The 24,469-nt window shown below is 45.7% G+C and overlaps 3 protein-coding genes across 5 annotated transcripts; 1 reads left to right on the plus strand and 2 right to left on the minus strand.

Moving 5' to 3' along the window:
- Positions 1-4,515: 4,515 nt before the first annotated feature.
- On the minus strand, positions 4,516-7,332 carry mgat2 (alpha-1,6-mannosyl-glycoprotein 2-beta-N-acetylglucosaminyltransferase). 2 transcript variants are annotated; one of them, XM_030345732.1, is made up of 2 exons: positions 7,185-7,332; positions 4,516-6,437 (listed from the first exon to the last, which is right to left on the minus strand). In XM_030345732.1, exon 2 carries the CDS (start codon positions 6,159-6,161, stop codon positions 4,677-4,679), a length of 1,485 nt encoding a protein of 494 aa, XP_030201592.1. In that variant the 5' UTR covers positions 6,162-6,437; positions 7,185-7,332; the 3' UTR covers positions 4,516-4,676. The 2 variants fall into 2 exon arrangements, with proteins under 2 accessions (XP_030201592.1, XP_030201593.1); XM_030345733.1 differs by having other exon boundaries at positions 6,921-7,332.
- Positions 7,333-8,154: 822 nt separating this feature from the next.
- Positions 8,155-9,132, plus strand: rps29 (ribosomal protein S29). 2 transcript variants are annotated; one of them, XM_030345716.1, is made up of 3 exons: positions 8,155-8,296; positions 8,736-8,835; positions 9,024-9,130. In XM_030345716.1, the coding sequence occupies exons 1-3, from the start codon at positions 8,235-8,237 to the stop codon at positions 9,030-9,032; spliced, it is 171 nt and encodes a 56-aa protein (XP_030201576.1). In that variant the 5' UTR covers positions 8,155-8,234; the 3' UTR covers positions 9,033-9,130. The 2 variants fall into 2 exon arrangements, with proteins under 2 accessions (XP_030201576.1, XP_030201575.1); XM_030345715.1 differs by having other exon boundaries at positions 8,736-9,132.
- A 698-nt stretch (positions 9,133-9,830) lies between these two features.
- Positions 9,831-11,214, minus strand: LOC115534612 (uncharacterized). The gene is made up of 2 exons (XM_030345714.1): positions 10,783-11,214; positions 9,831-10,399 (listed from the first exon to the last, which is right to left on the minus strand). The coding sequence occupies exons 1-2, from the start codon at positions 11,104-11,106 to the stop codon at positions 10,016-10,018; spliced, it is 708 nt and encodes a 235-aa protein (XP_030201574.1). The 5' UTR covers positions 11,107-11,214; the 3' UTR covers positions 9,831-10,015.
- Positions 11,215-24,469: the final 13,255 nt, after the last annotated feature.

Raw genomic sequence — 24,469 nt, forward strand, 5'->3', positions numbered from 1 at the left:
GCTTTTACTTTGAAAAGACATATTAAAGATCTCCTATTATACTACTTTTCTGGTCTTGATTTCTAATTAATGACTCCTGTAGAGCAACCTGGCACGAATCACAGCACAAAAAACTGTCGATTTTCGGGAAACTCTTCCTCTCATCTGGGCGCTTTCAGGATTCTCTGTCTACACTCGGCTTCGTCCTGTCAACCCCACTACGTTGTGATTGGTTACCTTCCGGAAAAGCATGTTGCAGCATTACCATACATGGAAAATCCGGATTGCTCTACGTAGATAAATCCCGGAAATTTGAACAAGTGAATGGCGCCCGGTGTCCCTAGTGTTTAGCGCTCTGCACAGCAACCCCAGATGGTCAGCAGGGAACAAGCATTCATGTACGTCATTATTTGACACTTTAGTATGGTTAAACATGACTATAAATCATTATAACAACGTTTATAGGTCATACAAGTTGAAAAAGCATAATAGGTGCTCTTTAAAGTACAACCAATTATGATCGGTTGACGTTGTGAATGAAACATGTCATAAAATTGTCAGACCATCAGCCACCAGAGAATGATGAATAATATAGCATCTTTAATTATGCAAAACAGAACAAGGTGAATTGCATGACATTAATTGCAATTGTAATTATTATAAAGATCTACAATACATTCCTCTCTCCCTCTGTCATTGGTCAAATGACCAAATGGAGCGCACCTGTGATGACAACAGATCACCAAAAATAACAAATAAAGTTAATTTGACTGATCCTTCTGAGAGCAAATTGACACCTAAGCAAGGGATGACCTTGTTTTGTTAGAATTATGCTCATGTTATAATAATTAAAAAAAAATATATATATGGAAATGGGTGAAAGAGAGCGAGCGAACTGGGGGGAGAGAGAGAGAGGGAGAAGGAGAGATATAGTATGCCTATGTCTAATTTCACATGAATTGTAACTTTTTTTTTATCCATTGCGGTTGAATTGTTTCCTCATGTCCCCCCTCCTTCACGTCACCAGGAGGCAGTATAGGGTGAATTAATTAAGGCACAGCAACCTCTAATGCTGTCAACTATGAGTTGGCTATCAGTAGAAAAATGCTGAAAAAAGGCTGGTTACATTTGTGTGTGTGTGCATAAGTATGTATGCATGAATGCATGTTTTAATTATTTTTTTGCATGTATGTATGTATGTATGTATGTATGTATGTATGTATGTATGTATGTATGTATGTATGTATGTATGCATGTATGTATGTATGTATGTATGTATGTATGTAGTATGTATGCATGTATGTATGTATGTATGTATGTATGTATGTATGTATGTATGTATGTATGTATGTATGTATGTATGTATGTATGTACAGTATATATGTATGTATGTATGTATGTATGTATGTATGTATGTATGTATGTATGTATGTATGTATGTATGTATGTATGTATGTATGTATGTATGTATGTATGTATGTATGTATGTACTGTATGTATGTATGTACGTAAGGTTTGAATGTATGTATGTACGTACGTATGCATGAAGGGAAAATCCACACCTCCAGCGTGCAATTTAAAACGGGACATCATCAACACATCTGTTGAGGTCCCCTGTGTGTTTTACTTTCTGTACACAGCCTGCACGAGGCTGACAGTAAGTGCGACAGGCAGACTGCAACGCCTCCGCGCTCCTTCGCTGGGAGTAGCTCATCACTGTAAGCAGACTTGCAAGGTCTCTCTGCCTGCCTGGTCTCCCCTGGGTTCCCATCATTGACGTTGCGTCAGGCCAAGCCAGTGTCGATTTGTATTCGCGCCGTGCGAGTGGCTCCCGCCACGCTCACTCCTCGCGACTGCTCTGCTAACGCAGCGACATCCTTTTCCGGGGAAATATTACCGGCATATGAGTCCATCCTCACTTCATATCTAACTTTTTACGTTTTTTAGGAATGGAATGGCGGTATTAATATGAGGTCTGCTTCCAAACCACTTAGGGAATACGATTGATTCTTTACTGAGAGAGAATTATTCTTCCAAGAATGAAAAATTGTTGTCATACTTTGTGTATATATTTTTAACAGATGTCTTCCCTACTTCCGTTTCCATTGTTGACTATTAATTTTAATTTTAATTTTATTGTTGCACTACAAAGCAGCACTGAAATCAACCAACAAACCAACAACCCCACACAACAACAGCATTAGCAAGTAGCAACGATTAAAAGCCGGCTTCCACCTGGGGCATCCTATTGACCTGGGGCAACGCTTTTATTATTGAACTACTTCTGCTGATCTGGCCACCAGGGACAGACGGCGACTTTCAGGATGGAAATGAATAAAAGGTTTGCTTTCCCTGAATTCCATAGGAATACAATTTGATTAAATATATGGTACGACGTTGGGAGAACTGTTGTGTTAATGATGAAAACGATTGAACCGTTTAGTGAGAGACTATAGGAGAGCTGAATAAATTAAGACAGTAGCCTACAAGGCCAAGGAATATCCAGATTCCCATGAATTAGGTTAGGGGCCATATTCGCTCCAAACCCCCAACTGAGACCTAGATACAAAATTGTATGGTTTACGTCAGTGTTTTGTTCTAGCTTGCGTTTATATTATGCACATGTTTATTCGATCCACCTTGAAGAATTCGATCCACCCCTCGTTTTGTACTTTTTTTATTTCACGGTTGTTGTCATGTATCCGTCATTGTTGGGGATCCTTTATGCATAAAGAAAAAAACAAATATAGACCAATTATGTAATAAAGACAGATTTGGGTTCAATTGAGTTGATGAATTCATCCCCCCCCCCCCCCCCCCCCGCCCACAAGAGAATCACTGATTGACTGGTGACTCATCTAATGGAAGACAAGCAACAAGGGAATTACACCACAACATACTCATTTCAATACAATGATTGACTTCTGGGAATGCACTCACAATCCATTGAAAGATTTTCCATCTCCAGCATCTCATGTTAACTTTCTTTCATAAGACTAACACATGATGACATGGCTTGCTTGCCTGGACCGACCCCTTTGTGATTGTGCATTGGTACGGCTGTCCTATATTATATCCATTGTGCTCATATATGTCTGCATCTTCCAAGGCCCGGGAGCGGAGCGCTATCTTCCGGTTGAACCGCTGCGCTAAAAGGTCCTTTCGTACGCGTCGGCGGCCGTTAGCTATTCTCAGTGAGCGAGCGCGGTGATGGGTGGAAGAGTGTTCTACTTTTAACATCCATTTTGTTCTGCGCTCCTTTTCCCCTTGAGGATGCGTCCCAATTATTGGACTCACTCATTGTGGGGGGATGCGGTGTTGTTCATCACGAACAGAGTCATGGCCCTGGCCTGCTTCCTCGCTGAGCTTCACTGTATTGGAAACCATGAGGAGGATGACTGCAGACTAAAAAATGGGTCTTTAAAGGGGAATGTGTCGCAACAACCGGTAACTGACGTCGGTTTATTTTTTGGAGCACAATTGACGTTAACGTCTTTGTTTCACCCAGGGAAGGGCAATACTAAGGCCTAACTCTTATACTGTGTGGTGGTGAATCTTCCTATAGAGGATAGCGAATGTAATGCAATACTTATATGTGGAGCCCTAATCTGCCACGAAGTTGCATTTATTGCAGATTCTGAACAGTGTGCAGGATTGTCTTTATGGAGCATTGCTGGAAGGGGGGGGGGGGGAGTGGGAAATCAATGCCGCCTCAGAGAAGCCACAGGGCCGCTCGGTCCTAAAGTGTCGATACTGAGCCAGAACTCATGGCACTTTAAATGTAAATGCACCCCCTGGAAGCAACAGCACTTGGTCTGGGAGCTTAAGTAGCAGGGCTTCAGCCGCAGACACCGCCAAGGAGGCCTCCGTGCAAAACCACCGTCTCTGAAGATCACCTAGAGGCGTCATATCCAGACGGATCTCTCTAGCTCTCTGAGCAACTGAGCCTTGGTCCCCTTCCAGTCAAATAAATAAATACAAAATATCGCTTAGGCAAATTAAAATATCCTTTCGGGGGAGGTTTGTTTGACTTGAGTTGCTTGGAGGATTGCCACAAAGTGAACTCTGCTGGGTTTTGAACGGCGTCACTACTTGGTTGTCGATCGCATGTTTGTGGAGGGTTCCTGCTTGAAACATCATTTGTTTGGTTGCACGGCGCGACCTTGAGTGAAACCTGTTGACGCTAGCCCAAGTAGGTGGGTTGTTTAAGTGGAACAAGGCGTCTCCGGGAGTCTGCTTTGATCTCTGCAAATTGATGCGATATAAATACTTATCTAATTAATTATGCATGCAATGGGGGCTTGCTAAGTCCACAGATTCAATGATGCCCAAGTGATTACTTTTTTGCACTTTATGATAAACAGTAATTATGCATTGTTCTAGTTTGTAAAATCTGTAAAGAAAAGGAAGATGGAAGATGAACAATAAAGCCTTTTATGATGTTACTCGATCATCTTGCCTGCTAATTACGTGATAAAGTAAAACGTTCCGCAAAGCGCCTCGTGACACCATACATTATTGATAACGACACCCCAATGCAACATTCTTTTTCTTTTATTTCCAACAGTCCAGTAAAACAGGCAATATGAAGAATAGTCCATAAAGATTTATTTTTAAAAGGCTTTCTTTTCTTTAAAGAGGATGCAAAAGAGAGATAGCAATATATAATAACAATAATAACAATAATCGTAATAAGGTCACTGTAATCGAAGGTAACTCTTGCAGAGTTCATGGTCCCTAATGTCACCCCAGCCCCCGTTCTTGACGTGCGGGGCCACACCGCCGGCCCCGTTGGCGGGCAGTCTCTTAGTGATCAGCAGGTTCTTGGGGAACAGCTGGTTGGAGCTACTCTGCAGAATGTTCTCTATCTTGGTCTTCTGGTTGGCGGGCATGCAGGCGGCCTTCTTGTGGTGCATGCCGCAGTCGCCGGCGTGGAAGACGCGCGGCGCCTCGGCCACCATCACCTTCCAGTAGGTGGCCAGGCACGACACCGTCAGGTGCTGCAGGGACCAGTCCCAGTTGTAGTCGTCGTAGGTGCAGAAGTCGTCTGTGCAGCGCACCAGCTTCTGGTAGGCGTCGCGGTTCAGCGCCATGCCCATGTTGTGCTCAGTCGACTTCCACGCCTTCACCTCCACCTTGTTCGCCTTGCTGGAGAAGCCGATGTGGCTGTAACTGCCCAGCGAGAGGACGTCGCATTCCGAGTACTGCTCCTCCTTCAGCGCGCTCATCAGCCTCAGGAGATGCAGGAAGTCCGGCGCCAGGTAGTGGTCCTCCTCGATGAGCAGGACCATGCCGGTGTGGTCCTTGAGGGAGCGCACCCGGTCCCACACAAAGTGCAGCTTCCACCACCAGTGATGCTTGGTCTGGGAGAACTTGGCCTCGCGGTAGTGGCCGAACGAGTCGGGGTACTCGGCGTTGATGCAGCCCAGCGTCAAGGCGTCCTTCTTCGAAATGTCTCTCGGGCAGTCCCGGGGGTCCTTGCCCGGGAACTCCTGCGGATACAGCTGGATGCTGAAGGGGAAGAAGATCTGCAGGACCTGGCAGAAGTCCACCGAGGCCACCACCTGGTTGATCTCCGGGGACCAGACGTCGTGGCTGAATATCAGCAGTATGCCCTCCACCCCCTCCGCCTTCCGCAAACTCTCAATCAGGAGCTTAAGGTAGTCCGGCCGGTTGTGGACCTGAACCACCACGACCACGTTGCCCTTTTTGCGGGCCGCCTTAAACTTCTCCTCGTTCCTTATCGTCTGGTCAAAGTTGAGCTGGAAGACGATGCCCCGGTACACCATGGTGGTGTTGTCCGTGTCCGGCCTCGAGGCTTTCCCTTTGTCCTTGTCTTTCTCCACATGGCTCTCATTGGCTTGAACGACGACGGGAGCTAGCGCGGGCGGGCGGCTCACGGTGGGGGTAGCCTGTGCCTGGGGGTTGTTGTTGTTGCTGTTGCTAATGCTAACGCTATTACTACTGCTACTGCTGCTGCTGCTGCTGCTGCTGCTGCTACTCTTCCGTACAGCCTCTACTTCCTTGGGGATCGCTGGACCACCGTCGTCGTCATCGTTGCTGCTGCTGCTGCTGCTGTCGTGGGTCTTCTTCTGCCTCCCACTGCTCCAGAAAGCAAGGCCACAGACGACCACCACCACAGTCAGAATCACCACCTTCCTCTTGTAGATCCTGAATCTCATGGTAGGCGGTGGGACACGTGCCAGCGTAGAGTCAGGGCGAGGGACTTTGCTTTAAGGACAAAGTGAGTCGCAGTGCGTGTCGACGGACAAATGGTGCACTTTGGAAAGGGACCAGGAGCGATGGTATAGAGCAGCTCCTTAGGTGCTTAGTGGTGGCAAGGAGAACGGTGGGAATGTAAACATGGACTTATCTGGAACGGCGGTGGTTCCAGCTGAATATTCCATAAGGCATGTTGGTTTCTCGGTGGCGGCAGGTTAGCTGAGTGCATGGACCCACTGAAATGGAAACAAAGGAAAATGCATTTAGCTATGCCACAGTGGAGCAACGAATAGCCAGGTAGTGGCCTCAAGAACTAAAAAATATTGGTTACAGAGGCCGGGTATCCGTGGTAGAATTTCCTAACCTGCATGACAAAGGCTCCTCACTACAGCCAAATATCAAACACAAGTCGTCATCGCCCACATCCTCCAAGTCTATTTATATATGCAAACCTGTCGGCTACCGACTTTTGAATGACAAACATCCTGTGTGTTATTAGAAGTGATGGTACTTACTTAACGTCCATACACGTCGCTCACTATTACAGATGGGCTTTCAAATACGCTTTTCGGTGAATCGATGTCCAAGCTTACCCAAGCAGCTCAAAACAAGCCTTGCTATCAGATACAACATGTATAAAAGCCTGTTCTTGCCCATGTATAAATTTGAGACCAATAATCGAGGCAACTTAAGTGTGAAACAGACGCGTTATACAATACCTCTTTCCTACGTGAGCCATCGAGAGCAGAACTGCGGTATCAGTCCGTGTGTCTCGTTTAGATGTCAACAGTAAACACCCTTGTTTACTTCAAAACAGGACACGTATTTGGCAGAAAGCGTAAAACCAGATGACAATCCAGCACAACGAGAGCGTTGTTCACACACTACTACGCTATAGGACACCGAGCTACCACCGAGTAGCCCCCCGGACAAGTGCCCCCCCGTCGAGGGCTCATGCAATAATGATAACCATTGGTATTTACCTAAACCTGACGTGTGATTGCAGATCGTGAAGCAAGAATCAGGTTAACGTGAGATTAGCATTTTCCTTCTTCCCTCTCACCCGTCTCGGATGTCTGGGCAGACTGTAGGCTGAGCGCATAACAAACATGGAACGACTGCCTGCTTCCGGCCCACAATGCATCTCTTCACCACGACGACCCAGTGCATCATAATAAGACATGTAATATTTAACATTATCATAATAAGACAGTACATGTAATACTTAACATTATCATAATAAGACAGAACATGAAATACCTAATATTATCATAATGAGACAGTACATGTAATACTTTATATCATACATTTGTTTAGTAGTAATAGTGATAAATATTAGTCAGTAAAAAAGCTGCCTTTTGTATTTGAACGAAAGGTTTGAAGATATGGTGAATGAATGGCAGTAGCCTATACAGATGTACAGGAAAACAAATACAGCTTATACTATGTATACGTATATGAAATCATATAAGTTATACTAGGGCCGATGCATGGGTAAAGAAAGGGCATAGCCTACTATAATTGAATGATTTAATTGAAAGCATGGCTTTGGATTGTATGTACCCAATACTGAGTTTGTTTGTTGTTGTTGTAACAGGGCATATATTGTACAAAACAGTAACATAAGACGCTTCAATCAATAAATAGAAAAACATTTATTCATATAATTTATTGAATTAAATTAGTTTTAGTTACCCAAACATGAGTAAACGTCAATTAATGTGTCGTTTACTACTACAAAAAGAGAAGAAAAAGTAAGAACAAATGAGTGACATCGAAGTGTAACATCAAACGCACAAGAGATAGATATGCTGCATATACTGACTGGTATACTGCTATCCATGGACCCCTGCCTGCGCATAGGCAAGGGTGCCCTCTAGAGTAGGCGGAGCGGCACTAAAGTGCATAGCTCGGTCCTCCACTAGGGGCGGTGCTTGCGTCGAGCGTCAGCGGAAGAGAGAGGCTCCGGATGCTTTAATGTGCGCAGGCGCGCCCTTTTCCTTCCTTTCCGACACTCGAGCGAGAGAGACAAGATGGGCCATCAGCAGCTCTATTGGAGTCATCCTAGAAAATTCGGCCAAGGATCGCGATCCTGGTTAGTTTTGTTTAATTTACAGTTGTTTAGTGGTTCACGGTGCCGTACGAGTCGATTCGTATAGTTTGACCGTGTTGTTTGCCCATAAAAAGCTAATCCCAGTGTGCGCCACATGGAGCTACATAATGGACGCGGCTAACATGGCGCCGCCATGGTGGAGATGCGCCAAGCCCGTGGCTAGCCAGCATCTTAAATTCCCTTGCTAGATTTAGATTTTGTTGACCTCTTTATTCTTAAAAGAATAACGTGAAATATGAAACTTTTGTTTATTTCGGAGTTTACAACTGCACTTTTCCCCACCACCCAAGTTGGTAAACCCGGTATGGATGCGATTTTGTTAGCCGGATGTGGGACGCATTAGCATGGGACAATGTTGACTTTTATGGTGTTTATTGTCAGTCTTCCGTGATAATAATGTATATATTTTTTTCCTTTGCAGCCGGGTGTGCTCTAACAGACATGGACTTATCCGAAAATACGGACTAAACATGTGCCGTCAGTGCTTCAGGCAATACGCACACGACATCGGCTTCGTGAAGGTAAGAGTGTTGGTCAATTCTCCTGCCTTGTAATGGGCCGTCGGTGATCTTTTGTTACACATCCTGGTATTAAACTAGTTATATGCCCTGTACTTTAATCCATAAGGGTTTATAGACGTATGTCCATGTAAGTTGATGTATGTATATGGTTATTGGGGTGTTGACTAGTGTTTTCTTTCCCTGAACAGTTGGATTAGATGTGTCGGTGGTGGATATTCCTCGCCATTTTCACAGAATCAGGAGGACGAGCCGAGAGGAGATGATTCAGTTGTGGAAATAAAATTTTTCGTCCTAACATCCGTCTTTTGGTATTTGTTATGACCTCCGCTTTTGCTATTGCATTTGTGTGCACATCACTCGATTTATTCTAGAGCTCTGGGTCACTTTATAATACAAAGACACCCACAACAATGTAAATCCTTGACAAGCATACCAATGCTTTATATTGATTCCAGTTTATTAACTGGAATGCTACGGTGTTCTATAGAGCTGTCCGGTATATCAAGCTAAACTGGCCAATTTCTTTGCAAACTTGATGCAAACGTCTACTCGTTTTTGGACCGTTCAAGGGAGCATGGAATGGAAGTTTGTTGCTTGGCTTTAATTCATACTGACATTACGTTTTCATTAGCTAAATTGTGTACTGTATTGTGCACCTGAACCTTGGTCATGTAAAAGCACAGCTGGTAATTCTAAGTCTTTAGTGTTTCTAAATAATGACCATCAACTAGTGTAAACTGCCAGTCCCATTAGAACCCTGCATACTTTTAGTCTGGAATGGATAACATTTTAGACTTCAGTCTAACAAGTGGAAGGTATCTTGTAAGATGTATGCATTAAGGGATGGTTGATGGTAGAGTCAAAGGTGTTTTGGCATTCCTAGACTTGCAAGGGTCTAAAACAAACGAGCCTTGTGTTTTTCAAATTCCTTAATTAAATGCTTGTACCCTTAAATAATTTCACTTTAACGACTGGTTTAATCATACAAATCTAAGTACATTTTGTGCAACTTGTACATGCAAGCCTGAGTACAAAGTTTTTTTTATTAAAGCTCTGATCAAGATACTAATACAAAAAGCTGATTTACAGATGTGTCGGGACAACCATTAGGATGAAAAGCAAAACAAATAAAACCTTTTAGACCGAATAAACATCGATAGATATCTCCCAAGTACGCCTTTTAACTTTGAGCAAAGTCATCCAGCTCTTCCAAGTCCATCTCATACATCAGGTCATTGAGTCGTTTCTTGAAAACGACACAGCGCCTACGGGACAGTCCACGCATAAAGTCGGCCACCGTCTGTGTGTAACGGTCACATGCGTCCTGGTTGGGCCGCTCCGTGGGGTTTTCGAGGACGTCCAGACGTTTCACACCGTCCGCGATGTCGGTATTGTCAATTACTTTCCTCTTACTGTCCATCTGTGCTTTGAACTCATGGGCGGGCGGCCTCCTGACATCCAATTCATCCCCCTCCTCAGCATCACTTTGCATCGCCTCGGATGACTGCTCCATGTCTGTGATGGCAGCAGAACCGTGGAGATGGTTCCCTTCCAGCTTTACCTTCTGTACATTTGGAGAGGATAGAGTGCAAACGTTTCAACCACAACCGTAAACAATGGGAGAATATATAGCCAACATATCCATGGTGAATGTACATTTGTCAATGTCCAGCGCCATATGTATTAATATATGTGTTTGTATGATTTTAATTGAGCCTATGCAAAGTGTGTCACGGAAAGCGCTTCAAATAAAATGTGATATTGTGACGTAGGCTACGAAGACTCCAGTCATCCTTCATCCAAAACAGTACTCAGTGTCTGTCTGTGGGTCGTTAGTGGCCAAACTATTACAAAACTTAGTCGAGCTGGGTCCTAAAGCCGGAATCAAAGGGTGACGCGGGACAATTCGGACGCACAGAACCCAACCGTGCAAGTGCAACGACTTACCTCTCGTTTTTCAGTGATGTTGCGGTGCGTCACATGCTCGTTGAGCCAAGACAACTTTTCATGGATCACGTTGACTTCCACCTTGGCTCCCTCATACCCGGGAGAAACCTTTTTGTTTTTTATCCTCTTCTTCAGCCGCACGAATTTATCCCGCAGCGCCTTCCATCGTCTCATGCACAAGGTCGGGTCTTCGTGCACCGCGTTGCCGATCGCCTTCCACGTAGCGATCGTGGTCTTGCTGTTCTTGCGCGACGGACAAGCGTTGTCGTACAGACGTCGGTGTTTGCGCACCTCCGCCGAGAGTCGCTCGTCGAAATCGTCCATTGCTCCTCCGTTCGCGTTTAATTTCGCCGTTTCGCAGTTTCGTACGCTTAAGTTCCGTGTTGGTTGTTGAGGCGACAAGGCACCGAAAACGACCGGATGTCCACCCCGCTGAACCAATCAGCGACGGCGTTCATCTGACGCACAGCGCCGCTGACGACGCACAACGCGACGTCGTCATACGCCGTTGCAAACGTGTGAAGAAATGATCAGACGCACGCAGATTAAAAGGGGGATTGTCGGAACTTAATCGAAACATTCTGAATCAAGGTCATGCAGTAACTATGGTTGAAATCATTTAGTTAACTGAGCAAGATTTATTTTTTATTCTACAAGCATACCATTTTCATAGTAGCCTGTAGGCCGAGCTAAGGCCTATATATCATATCAGATGTGAATAGCTTATTTAAATAAGTGTTATATTTTCCTTATTATTAATCATGAGAGTTACCAGGCCACTTAGCCTATTAGTAGACCTGTTAAGATGATGAATTTTGTAATTCATGAGCTCCATGAAGAACTGCTTCAAAATAAAAGTCCAACAACCTATAAAGTAGGATGCTGCTAGGCTTCTTGCTGTACATTTTGCCGAGACATTATTTTCATCCTGTTGAATTGATCAAGCTTCAACCAGGTTTAGGCTTCCTCGAATTATTCAGAACACATTCATTTTTGAGGGAATTGTTTTATTCAAGGGTCCAAAATACAGTTGGTCGGAAGCTTATAAATATGTCTGCCTGCCCAATTATTCCTATTTTGACACAGTCCATCGTCTTGAGGAGAGCGCCAACAATTCCCCTCTAGACTAATAAAGAAGGCCGTGTGGATATTTATTAAGGGAGCCACTAGATGGCAGCAGTACTCTAGAAAATAGTATATAATAGTAGCCTACTAGCGCTCGGGAAACAGAGCAAGGTCTATCAGACATTTCCTGGATTGTATTTTTTTCTGTAATGATTACAATCTCTTATGTTGATATGAACAGTGTAACTAAGGAGAGCTGAATTCCATTAATCCGTATACAAACTCTAGTTTTTAGGTTCATAGGTTGATTAGTCCCACTTTAACCATTATGCAGTATTTACGAGAATCATTTGCTTTGCAGATGTGATGCAAAGCAAAGCAGATGTGATTCCCTTTCAATCTTTATCATAGATGACCCTTTTGATTAGCTTACTATATAAGTGCATTTAGACACGCACACACACACACACACACACACACACACACACACACACACACACACACACACACACACACACACACACACACACACACACACACACACACACACACACACACACACACACACACACACACACAAACACACACAGCGACACAGTGTGTATCCATGAGCATAACTTTAGGATAATGCTTCTTAAAAGTAAAGATAATTGTCTGTCAGTTGTTGTAATCCGAATCTTGATAATATACAGATGTGAACGTGTGTGTGTGTGTGTGTGTGTGTGTGTGTGTGTGTGTGTGTGTGTGTGTGTGTGTGTGTGTGTGTGTGTGTGTGTGTGTGTGCGTCTGCAGAGACATGGATGTTGTGTGCCTGTGTGTGTTTGTTGTCTCCAGACAAATTGCAGCATCCAGAGTAAACACATGACTAAACGTTACAAAACAACGATTGATACATTGATTCTGCATTTGATTTTAGCCAGCTGTCAGAATGATTATTTTATTGACTTGAGAGGTTTCCAATTCGAACAAATCCCCTATAATGGGTGGAAAGCAAGCATGTGAATTGAGCACGTTTTCTGCTGCAGTGTTGGCACGGAAACATTCCACCAGGTGTACTTGCCTGTAAGGTGGCACACTAAGTCATGGACACTTCACACCGAAAAATATCTGTAGGCTAGCACCGCTGCTCTTTCCTCCATATTTAAAATCTCAATTGGACTGATATTTATATATATTTTTGGAATGCGCTTTTGAGATCGTTCTAGTTTAAAACGCTGGTGTTGATGATAACACTAAATATATCAGACTATTTTTATACAAAACAATTCTGCAGCATTATTGTTATAGTTATGCCATTTCACCAGCGCTTCCCACTCAATTGGCAGCTGCACGTCTCGGGAAACAGTGGAGAAGACAACCTTGTCATGCCCAAAGTGAAGTGACAAGAAGACAAGAATTCCCTGGCACGGCACTGACAGGAATGCTTCCAAATTCCTAAATAGAAGAGGGATTCGAGAACACAGAGAGTTTCTGATAGTCGAAAAACCTTCATGCCATTTGCGGTTTAAGTGTGTGGTTCGGGAAAAAAAAGGGACGTCTGGATGCCGCTGCTGAAAGCACAGAGAAGTGGTTGGGGAGAGAGACGATTTATTTCAAGAAAAAGATCCGGAGACCGTGAGCGTGTATCTGCCAGCACCCGTTGTACACTAGAGCTTATGAGAAACCTCCCTATGCATCTTGACAGTATGATTAAGGAGGACTCTGGGCTGTTCCAGGTTGGCCCTGGGACCAACCTGGTTCTGAAAGCTAACGTATGGAACCAAGATGGCCATTTATGGATCACGGTCAATACTCCGACTCAAACCTAGGCAGCATCCCGGGAGAAGGAAGGGTGGATGATGAGTATTGTTTGCTGAAGTTAACCAACGCTCCAAAGGGACAGGTTTGTCGAAATGCGACAGGTCTCAATAATTGGATCTTGGAACAAAATCGATTTTCTTTGGCTTTAAGGGTATTGATTTTTGAATATGCCAGACAAAGTTGAGCCCCAATATAGTAGTAATCAATGGTTGTAATGTGGTCCTGTGTAGCTCAAGGCATAAACACTGTGGTAAAACACGGCCTTGAAACTGTCAGGGTTAAGGGTTTGATTCCCTCTAGAAAAAAAGCATTAACATAAAAGCATTTACAAAATGGTGTATTCTATTCAGAACATTGGTTAATTGAATGACCATGTAATCATATTCATGCCCTGATTATGATATAAAAATACAGGGCCATGTTCCATGTTATACTGAACATTAGGCACAACTCAAATCACTATTGGAGTTCCAATAACGTTTTCAAAATAATTTATAATGTGTGCATTATATTTACATATTCACTGGATCAAAAGTTTGAAACCTTCCCAGCCCAATAACTAAACCAGTACATATAGGAGGACTTACATAGTGCAAATATATTAAATGGCTATTTCCCCCAAAAAAATATTGCAAGAAAAAGATGAAGAATATTGTATAATCTGATAATCCTGAGGCTTAACACTTTAGAACAGGCCGGAAGCCAGTATGTGTGAGGAGATTAGGGCAGGCTAAAAGCCATACGAAAGTGGATCAGACATCCACACTAAACTCAGTTTTAGAGGGAAAAGTATGAAAGTGATCCCCTATCCAGATTAGGGCAGGCTAAAAGCCATAAGAAAGTGGATCAGACATCCACACTAACTCAGTTTGAGAGGAAAAAGTAAGAAAGTGGTCCCCTGTCAAGGCATATCTTGGACAAGGGAGGGCGACGTATAACTAGGTTTAAATAAGGTTTAAACTAACAGACAAACATTCATAAAAAAAAACATTCATCACCTTCGGTTCAGGTACAATGATAATCTTCCCACAAAAAATGACAACACGGCAATGCGATTATGGTATATTTTCCTTACTGCTAGAGCTGTATAAAACAGAGTGGTATTTTCTGTGTCAGAGAAAGAGACATCGAGTGAGAGGCAAGAGGCCAAGTATTCGGATCATATTGCAATATAATAAACTAATCCTTTGGCTATTAGCCCTCTAGTTGAACAAATGCTACAGTGATTCAGCACATATAGCGCAAAAGAGGCTTAGTGGAACAGTAGCTATAGTGCAACCAACAGGCTGTAGCTCAGAGGTGCAGCCTCTTGGTTGCACCTCTGAGCATCTTAAGCGGATAAACAACACTCAGGTGAGCCTACTCAATGGGACACGATGGTTGCGTTAGCCTCAGTGTGATTGACCTGCATTGTATAGCAAAATCGGTTGACACCTCCTTAAGCAGTTTAAGGAAAAGTACTAGCCATGAATAGAAATGGGTCTAAACAATGCCAGAGAAAGTTTCGTAGGATCCTGATATTTCTGCTGTACCCCGTAAACATGACTGGAAAGTCCCGCTAGGGTTTATGGGAGGTGGATGTTAGCCTTAGTGTTTTCTATTAATAGAGCTGGGTATAGAGGCTATGGGTATTTCAGTGTTTCATCTTTGCCTTGAAGAGACCGGACGTAATAACCATAAACCTTTATGCACCGCTGGGATTGGAGCTCATAACCATATACGCAACTCCCATTTGTACGTTTAGCTTGGATGGTATCCTTTGCTGTCCTTCTCAGTATTCACACAGTGTTCAGCCTTGCCAATTTTAAGAGCCGGCTATTACGGGGATTAGCAATTAATGGTGGAGCAATAATGGCGCCATGAGCAACGTCTGTAAGTAAAAAAATAAATGGATTCATGTTTTCACACCAGTGACTGTCGATAATAAGACATGAGTCCACGTGTGTAGGCCTACGGGTGAGCGAACATGCCGAGTAGGGTGTCAAGACGTCATTTTCTCAGTGTGCCAAACGGGACTGTGTCACCCCGGCTGACACTGTTCTCCACCGTGGTATGCCATCTCCTTACAGGGATAGAAGAAAAGCAATATTTAGCAGTGTTAATCTTGTTCGTCACTGTGAACCCGGGCCACAGCCTTGTGGCCTCACTCGCAGAAGAATAGACTTCCCGGAGCCACTTTTTGGGATCAATGCTGGTTCAATGAGTTAGCTAATTTAGCAAAACACCAGCAGCTGTACCGTTTATTTGGCAGGCTAAATTAAAAACTTCCATCATCCTCCACCACAATAACCGTTCATCCTCCACAGCCCTTTTTTTTATGAACCAAAGAAACATATTATTTCAATATTCCACATGCTAATGCTAAGTATCCCTTGACACAGCGATTTGCCTGACCTTTGAACCTTTGACCTTTGTTTGTCGTGACTGTGTCCTCTTTTGGTTTCTCCTTCGCACAGTAGGGTTAAGGTGTTCCGGCCCAGGCACGTTCTGACGTGTATCACTTGACGAAGTAGGTGGCTCACCGGGTAGAGTGGTACCATACAGGCTCAGTCCTGAACGCAGCGACACCGGGTTACAATCCTGCCGTGGTCATTTGCTGCATGTCCTCCCCTCTATCTCCGAACCCTTCCTCACTATCTCACTCTACGCAAAAAAATATATGCCATATGTTTCCTCGCCATTTTGAAGTGTCAACCTGGGACTGACAGGCAGTATGGATTCCCCCAAACCAATCAGGGAAGAGATATCCCCGGTTCCCCAGAAACCAGCCAGAAATTAGACTCAAATAATCGCTCTTAAATATTGACAACAGCACCTTTCACCAACAGAGGAATGTGCAGTTAGCATGCTGGATGATTGCCGGGGAAGGGCGATGCTTGGCAGCGGGTTTGGTTTCAATTGAAGCAGGTTCGATTGAGCCGGGACTCTCGGGGGCCTTTGGTGGAAGCTCAGTGAAATGACTATGGACAAGGCTACAATAAAACACTGTTGAGCAAGAGATCCCACTGACAGGGGAAGCTAGGGGAGGCATTAGGGCCTCTTTGTTCTCGGGGCTTATCAAAATTGCTTGTATGCAGGGTATAATAATGATAATAAAAAAGCAGCAGTCCTGCAGCTACAAAGGGCTAAACTCTGGCATAGTGTGCCCACAGTGTGCGATGGGCCCACTTCAAGGTTTGCTCGCTTGTCAATGTTAGCATTTACCAAATAGCTAAATCCAGGATTGGAATGTAAATGGGATCCGTGTGGGATGGCTACGAGGCCGGGGCTACCTGGGAGACAGTGTGTAGAGGCCGGGGTAAATGTGTTTCCGTCGGTATTGGCGTAACGGGCCCTAACAGCAATTGTTCTCTATTTTTTAATTGTTCAGAGGCCTTTCATTTCCTCTTCAAAACACTCTTCCATGAATACATCGATGTGGTGCAGACCTGTTTTCTGTGGTTCACATCTGTGTGATACCCGATTGCAGGGCGTGTTAAAAGCTACGCAATGAGTTTAGTGCAGAGTACCGAGGCCGGGGCGATAGATTCCCTATTTATTACCGTTATTATATTTTCCCGCCGCTCACTGTTATTGTATTTTTTTACAGCAACAACAACGTTACCGCACGTTCACACGGGTGATATCTCTGGCTAATGGTCAAAACGTCGCTAGAACGGTCCCCGATTGTTGTGCGTTGTCTGCCATGCTATTTATTACCAAATATCCTGGTGGTGCAACGAGAGCTATCTTCCTCTGGAGGGAAATGAAGGATGATGCAGAGTGAGCAATTATTTTAACGAAGTGTGCAGCACTCCTCGTGCCTTTCGATTTGGAAGGCTCCCCCACCACCAACGACACCACCGTCACCACCACCGCCACCACCACCGCCACCATCACCACCACCACTACCAACTACCACCACCATTACCGACTACCGCCACTGCCACCACCTCCACCCCCACCATCTCCACCACCACCACTACTGCCCTCCCGGGCCCTTGCCTCCACCCCTTTCCGGAAACGTGCCCAGCTGCACCGTCACACCGAGACACCAACCCACCTCTCTGAGAATTGCATGATGTGCATGATAGGAGTACACACATTTTTCATGAATCACATCCCCTCCGGAGGGGCCGTGCGTATGAGCAGTTCCTTCATGTGTCCGAGCACAGCCTCCGCTCAGAGGTGCATTTGAAATGCAGATTGGGTGTTGGCCCCTCTCTTTGAATAACCTTTCCGTTTCAACCCTTTAACGTGACTGTCCTCGGATGTTGTTTTTTTATTATTCGATGCTGGAATTCGTGGCCGTTAAAAGGAAGATTCAAAGAGAAAGGCGGTGGTGTTCGAAAGCCCCTTAATGATATACAGTTTACCCAGCCCTTAGCCCTGATTGAATACGCAAAGCCAAGTCAAGAGGTCAAATCACAGAGATCGAAAAAACAGTGTGCAGCCGGAAAGCGGTTTCAAGTGTGGGCTCAGGAGGAAGATGAGACCTTAAGAAAATAAAAGCGTGACGGGGCAGGGATGGCAAAGTGAAACAAACAAAGGAGAGATGCGTTTTTTCCTTCTGCGCTTTAGGTAAGTTCAGCCTGGAGGATTCACTCTGCCTCACTCACAGGGGTCCAGCGCGACCTGCCCACATTCTCATCAGCAGTGGCTGCATCACACGGGGGGGGGGGAGACATAGGGGTGTGAAGACGAAGACGAAGAAGGTGCTCTCACTTCAGGACGGATTGATTTCCGAGTCTGTCCACCCACCAGATGATACCAGTAGCGGTGAAAGAGAGAGAGCCAGCCGGGGCCACATATTTAAAAGCTGCAGGGTATCAGCGTGTCGCCGTGGCGATGAGCAGTAATTGAGAGTGATAGGGATCAGTTGGAGCCAGGTTTCCATTGATTAGGGGGTGTGTGTATAAACGGATGGAGGGATCAATGGTGGGGGGTGGAAATTTAAAAGAGCTTTGATGACTTAAGGTGAGTGCCGGGCGGAGTGATAGATTGTGATCAGTTTGTCGTGTCTGCCGTTTTTAATGGATTGCTCGGACAGCGTGGAAATGGAGATGTTTCAACCGTACACAACAGCACTCGTTCCTCCTCTATAGGATGTAGGAACACCGTCGTACCATCAGCTCCTAATGCGCTACGGCTCCATCCACTCGTTGGTAAATACTGTCACAGCTGTTTTTACTTTTAGTCATTTTGCAGACTTAAAGTATTTCTGCGTACAGTTTTTTGAGGATGCCGTGGTAAATGAGCAAGTAGGGCTGAGAATCTTTGCCCCCAGGGTTACTCGAGGTAGGCCAAGGACATTAGGATTCAAACCCAGAACCTTTGACTGGGATTCAAAATCCCCCAACCGCAAGACTATAATAGCCCCCAGGATTCAATAGACAATACTACTACTACTGTTAGCTCTGCTACCCCTGCTTTTAATTACTACTGTAATCTTCCTCCCTTCGGTTTAATAGTTTTAAATGAGAGCTGGATTAGCGTTAGCGTATCGTTCCTAGCAGGCTGCTACCAGCCTATAGGCCTATCAGGCATTGACTCAAATATTTGTACGGCCAGCCGACTATTAGAATCCGACTACGTGCCCGTGTGTACGAATGGTCCTGGAAAGCAATAATCCATGATTAAATTGTTCTAATTGATCATTGAATCGATACGTTTCCTGGTTATTTCTTGGTGCAATCGTTAACTCGAAGATAAATCGCTCCATTAACTAACCGGCCGCAATGAGGCATGCAGAATCGCATTGTTATTAATACCAGCCTATGGATATTATGTTGACGTCTCATTACTCTTCCCGCTCTTTCCCAAAATTGATTAGTACACATCATTAACCTGGGAATCTGGCGAAGACGCCCTGATGTGAAGGGACAGTCCAACGATTTTCCAGGGTGTCCGACGGCGACGTTCCTTCCGGTGTCGGCGGAGTCGGAGAAAAAGGGCAGGTCAATACTTTTGAAAGCTGATTGCAAAATAAGGTACCTGTGTTGCAGTCATGTTGCAAGCTCTGCCTGGTGGAGGGAAGGCTGGGGGGGGTGGGTTGTAGGAGACACTTGAGAAGGCTGTGGTCTGGTTCAAAGGGCTGCTCGGGGTAGAAGGTAAGGGGGGGATGGGGGGGGGGGGGGGGGGGGGGGGGGGGGGGCGGAGGAGCGGCAAAGTGTGCTGAGTGAAATCAGCCTTGGCATGGGGGGCACTACAGGATAAGGTTTCCGCACCACTTCTGTGGATTGCGATTCGAGTCTGTTTGTGTGTGGTTGTGTGTGTGTGTTAGTATGCTGTTTGTGAGCTTGTGGGTGTGTGTGAGTGTGTGTGTGTTAGTACGCTGTGTGTGAGTGTGTGAATGTACGCTGTGTGTGAGTGTGTGAATGTACGCTGTGTGTGTGTGTGTGTGTGTGTGTGTGTGTGTGTGTGTGTGTGCATGTACGCTGTGTGTATGGTGTGTGTTTGTGTGTGTGTAGGTGTGTGTAAGCTGTGTGTACAGTGCGTGTGTGTGTGTGTGTGTGTGTGTGTGTGCATGTACGCTGTGTGTATGGTGTGTGTTTGTGTGCGTGTAGGTGTGTGTAAGCTGTGTGTACGGTGCGTGTGCACTCTGTGGGTGTGTGTGTGTGTGTGTGTGTGCATACTGTGTGAGCAGTGTATGGGCATGTGTGGGGGTTGCTTATCTGTCTGTGTCAGGGTCTATCAGCGTCTGTCTTGTTTACTCCTCAGGTGTGCGTGAGGCTGGTCCACTGCTCTGCCAGAGCACCCTACTATCACCCAGGGACCCCACAGAGACACCCACGCACACTCTCTCTTTATTCTCCCTCTCTCTTTCTTCTCCCTCTCTCTAACTACTCCATCTCTTCTTCTTGCCACTAGCTGTTTTATCTTTTTTTTTCCTATTTCCCTCCTTCTCCCTCTCCCCCGTTCTCCATCTCTCTTTCTCTCTGTCTCTCTCTCTCTCTCTCTCTCTCTCTCTCTCTCTCTCTCTCTCTCTCTCTCTCCTTCTCTCTCTCTCTTTCTGTATCTCTCTCCCAGCATTACCCTCTCCTTCTCGCTATCCCTTTCCTCCTCTCCCTCTCTCTCCCTCTCCCTCCCTCTCTCATACTTTCCTTACGTCCCTGACTTCTCCCATCATGCCTTGCACCCCAGGGGCTACCGAGCACCTCGCCCCCTCTCTCTCCCCACCTGGGTGAGTGTGGATGTGAAGTGAGACATGGCTTTGCAGTACAACAACACACTCAATTGGAAGAAGGAGAGAAAAACACCCTGCCTGGCTTCCCCACGGTGTGCCCGCGTGTCAAGACCGTTCCGGGGAAGCAACAGAGAGCTATCGGCATTCTGGGCAGTTTGCTGCATTTGTCAGTCACACTTGATAAGGATTAAAGTGGTATCCTCCTCCTCCCCCTCCTCCTCCCCCCCCCTCCTCCTCCTCCTCCTCCTCGTCCTCCTCCTCCACATACCTTAGGGTATGGGGTGTGCATACTGGGGGCACTGAGAGGTATTGGTAGAGAGGGTAAGGGGCCTTAATGTCAGATTTCAAACAGAAATCTGACATTTCTGTTTGAAATCTGACATTACTTTAGGGTATTTTGTACTTCATTATGTATTATTTCCAACAGAAATTGGACAATCTGTAACGTAACGGAAACTGAATCCCTAGATCCGATCGAACTAGCAAAGATGTTTCCGACTGAGTTAAGTGAGATATAAACTGGAAAAAATAAACTGCAAAAAATAACGTTGAACGAATTTATAACTAACATTTATTTTGTGTATTTTTAACCTCAATATGTATTTCATTAAATATGTATGCGTGCCTTCCCGAAGCCATCCCGCCGCCTAAAGCTATGGCAAGGCTGCGATATGTGAAGGTCGCATATTCTACCAATTACACTGGACCGTCTACTATAGAGAAATACCGAACCAGTGTAGGAATGACCTATTTAACCAGACAAAAAAAGAGTGAGTGGAAAATTCATCAAATGTGGCTTGTTTAATGCATGCACATTACAATAAAAGGGAATTGGATAGAACGAGGGAAGGCAGACGAGGGAGCCCTGGGAGGTATTTGAAAGATAGTTTTAGAAATGTCACAGGTGTTAAATGTCAGTGCGTGTGGGGGACGGACGTTGGAGGGGGGGGGGGGGGGGGGGGGGGGGGTGGAGAGGAGGCAGGTTGAGGGAGAGAGGGTTGTTTCCTGACCCTAATTAGCGTCTCTGAATCACTCCGGTACTCAACGGCGTGATGTCCCGTCACCGGTCAGCCTCTGGTGGGTCAACCGCCTCCTCTTGACCTTTGACCCTTCACGAGCATGGAGGGTCGTCGTGGCGACCGTGCGCCTCCCAGGGTCTCCGTTGCTACCTGACTCCTGCGCTACCGGTACTAGTGACATCATCGCTATTAGTGCAAGGTCATGCTGATGGCCTCTGGAGTGGGCTATTGTGTTAGTGTTTCCTTGAGCGTGTGCGCATCCGGGAATGTGTGTGTGTTTGTGTGTGTGTCTGTGTGCGTGAGTGTGTGAGCATGAGTTAATGTGAAAATATATGTGCATGTGTCTGTTTCAGTGTCTTATTTGCACACACCTTGAGTGTGTAGGTGTGTGCGTATGTTTGTGCTTTTGATCGGATTTGTGCACCTGTCATTGTGTGTGTGTGTGTGTGTGATTATATGTGTATGTCTGTCTGTGTGTGTGTGTGTGTGTGAGCAATCTCGTGTTGACGTTTTCACCTGAGTCATGTTGTGTGTGTCTATGTCGGTGTCTGGGTGCACTTGCATCTGGGTCTCTGCGTTTCATCTTTGGCCATGTACGTGCACCCGTCTGCTTGTGTGGGTGTGTGTTTCTGGGCGTGCACGTGTCTCGGCCTGTTCATCTGTGTATTCCACAGATATGTGGAATACACAGATATGTGTGGATCTGTCTGTGTGTGTCTGCCAGCATGTGTTTGTGTCTGTTTGAGTGTTTGTGTGACAGTGTGGGTGTGTATGTGGGTGTGCACGTGTATGATTCTGAAATAAGTGCATTCCGTCTAGCTGTGCATATGTGTGTGTGTGTGTTTGCCAGTCTGTATTTGTATACGTTTGTGTGTGTGTGTGTGTTTGTGAGTTTGTGTCTGTATGTGTATGTGTGTGTGTGTGTATGTGTCTGTGCACGTGTCTGAATCTGACCAATGTGTATTCCGTCTATGTGTGCATCTGTGTGTGTGTATCTGCCAGTCTGTATATCCGTGCGTGCGCGCGCGCGTGTGTGTGTGTGCGTGTGCGTGCACCCATCTCTCCCCTCCTCTTATCGGTGACAGAGCGGGCGAGCAGGCAGCTGCTGTGGCATGACAGGAAGCAGATTCTAGGTGGCGGCGGTGAGCGCCATCTGCCCGCCCATCTCGCCAACCTTTTAGTCCCCGCCCCCCCCCACACACCAGCCCCCCGGTACATGCCGACGCTGTATGGCAGACGGACCCCCACGCTGTTGTCGTTGAGTTTTTTCTTCCATCGTCACACAGCTTCCCAATTTTAGTTTTTTTTTTTGCGGGGAGAGAGAGGGGGGCCCTGACAGGGCTGTGAAATGGAAAATGTCAAACACTGGCTCGTTCCCGAGTTTTTCGGAAAGATGCCACAACAAACAGAAGTCGCCCCGTCGGCGGTTGCAAAGTTGACACCGAACCATTAAGACACACACACACACACACATGAGTGGAGGGCAACGTGAGGACCACACACACACACACACACACACACACACACACTCACGCACACACTAAAACCAACATACACAAACACACACACACACACACGCAGGCACACATGAGTGGAGGGCAACGTGAGGACCGCACACCCACACACACACTCAGGCACACACTAAAACCAAAACGCACAAACACACACACACACACGCATGCACACATGAGTGGAGGGCAACGTGAATATTGCACACACACATACACACACTCACACACACACACACACAGACACACACACTCACACACTAAAACCAACATGCACAAACACACACACACGCTCGCACACATGAGTGGAGGGCAACGTGAAGATCGCACACACGCAGACACGCACACACACACACACACACACACACACACACACACACACACACACACACACACACACACACACACACACACACACACACACACACACACGCACTCAGCAGTAGACAATAGCGTTGTTTCCCCACCACTGAGACAAAGTGAATAAAACCCCTTGTAGAAACTGATGAGTGTAAATGTGATTAGTTCCATGCATCTTGAATGGAGAGCTTCCAAGGGAATCACCCATATTTAATCACACACTTTTAACACCAAGCTCACTTAGGAGGGAGCAGGGGGAGAGAGAGAGAGAGAGAGAGAGAGAGAGAGAGAGAGAGAGAGAGAGAGAGAGAGAGAGAGAGAGAGAGAGAGAGAGAGAGAGAGAGAGAGAGAGAGAGAGAGAGAGAGAGAGAGAGAGAGAGAGAGAGAGAGGCCTAAGTGTTGGGCCTTGTGATATATTTCTGCAGATAGGGGGCGCACAAGCAGTTCTGCTTACCAACTCTTTCTTTCCTCCTCCCTTCAAATACAGCATAAGACATTCCTACAATCAAACAATAGTTGACAAAGAGATTATATGGCTTATTGAGTCCACTTTTTTTCCCAAAACACATGAAAATGTAATTACAGATTTAGCACCAGATATTTTCTTTCCAAGTCTTGTGAGACAGGGAGATGCGTCTGAAAGTAATAATACAGGGTCATTCTCTTCCTCTGTTATGATTGTTAAGGGATCTACTCCTGTTGGCCTCCTCCCATTGGTCAGGGGCTGTCAGGTGACTGTGCGTTGCAGTGCGACGATTGGCTGCGTCCGG

The sequence above is a fragment of the Gadus morhua genome, chromosome 21, assembly GCF_902167405.1.
Source record: "Gadus morhua chromosome 21, gadMor3.0, whole genome shotgun sequence".
Classification (NCBI taxonomy): Eukaryota; Metazoa; Chordata; class Actinopteri; order Gadiformes; family Gadidae; genus Gadus; species Gadus morhua.

Bases quoted from the DNA above. Each gene is read 5' to 3' on its own strand.
- mgat2 (XM_030345732.1), bottom strand. From the start codon at position 6,161: ATGAGATTCAGGATCTACAAGAGGAAGGTGGTGATTCTGACTGTGGTG.
- rps29 (XM_030345715.1), top strand. From the start codon at position 8,235: ATGGGCCATCAGCAGCTCTATTGGAGTCATCCTAGAAAATTCGGCCAA. The intron at 8,297-8,735 runs GTTAGTTTTGTT...TTTCCTTTGCAG, and splicing joins GGCCAAGGATCGCGATCCTG to CCGGGTGTGCTCTAACAGAC.
- LOC115534612 (XM_030345714.1), bottom strand. From the start codon at position 11,106: ATGGACGATTTCGACGAGCGACTCTCGGCGGAGGTGCGCAAACACCGA. The intron at 10,400-10,782 runs GTAAGTCGTTGC...CCAAATGTACAG, and splicing joins ACATCACTGAAAAACGAGAG to AAGGTAAAGCTGGAAGGGAA.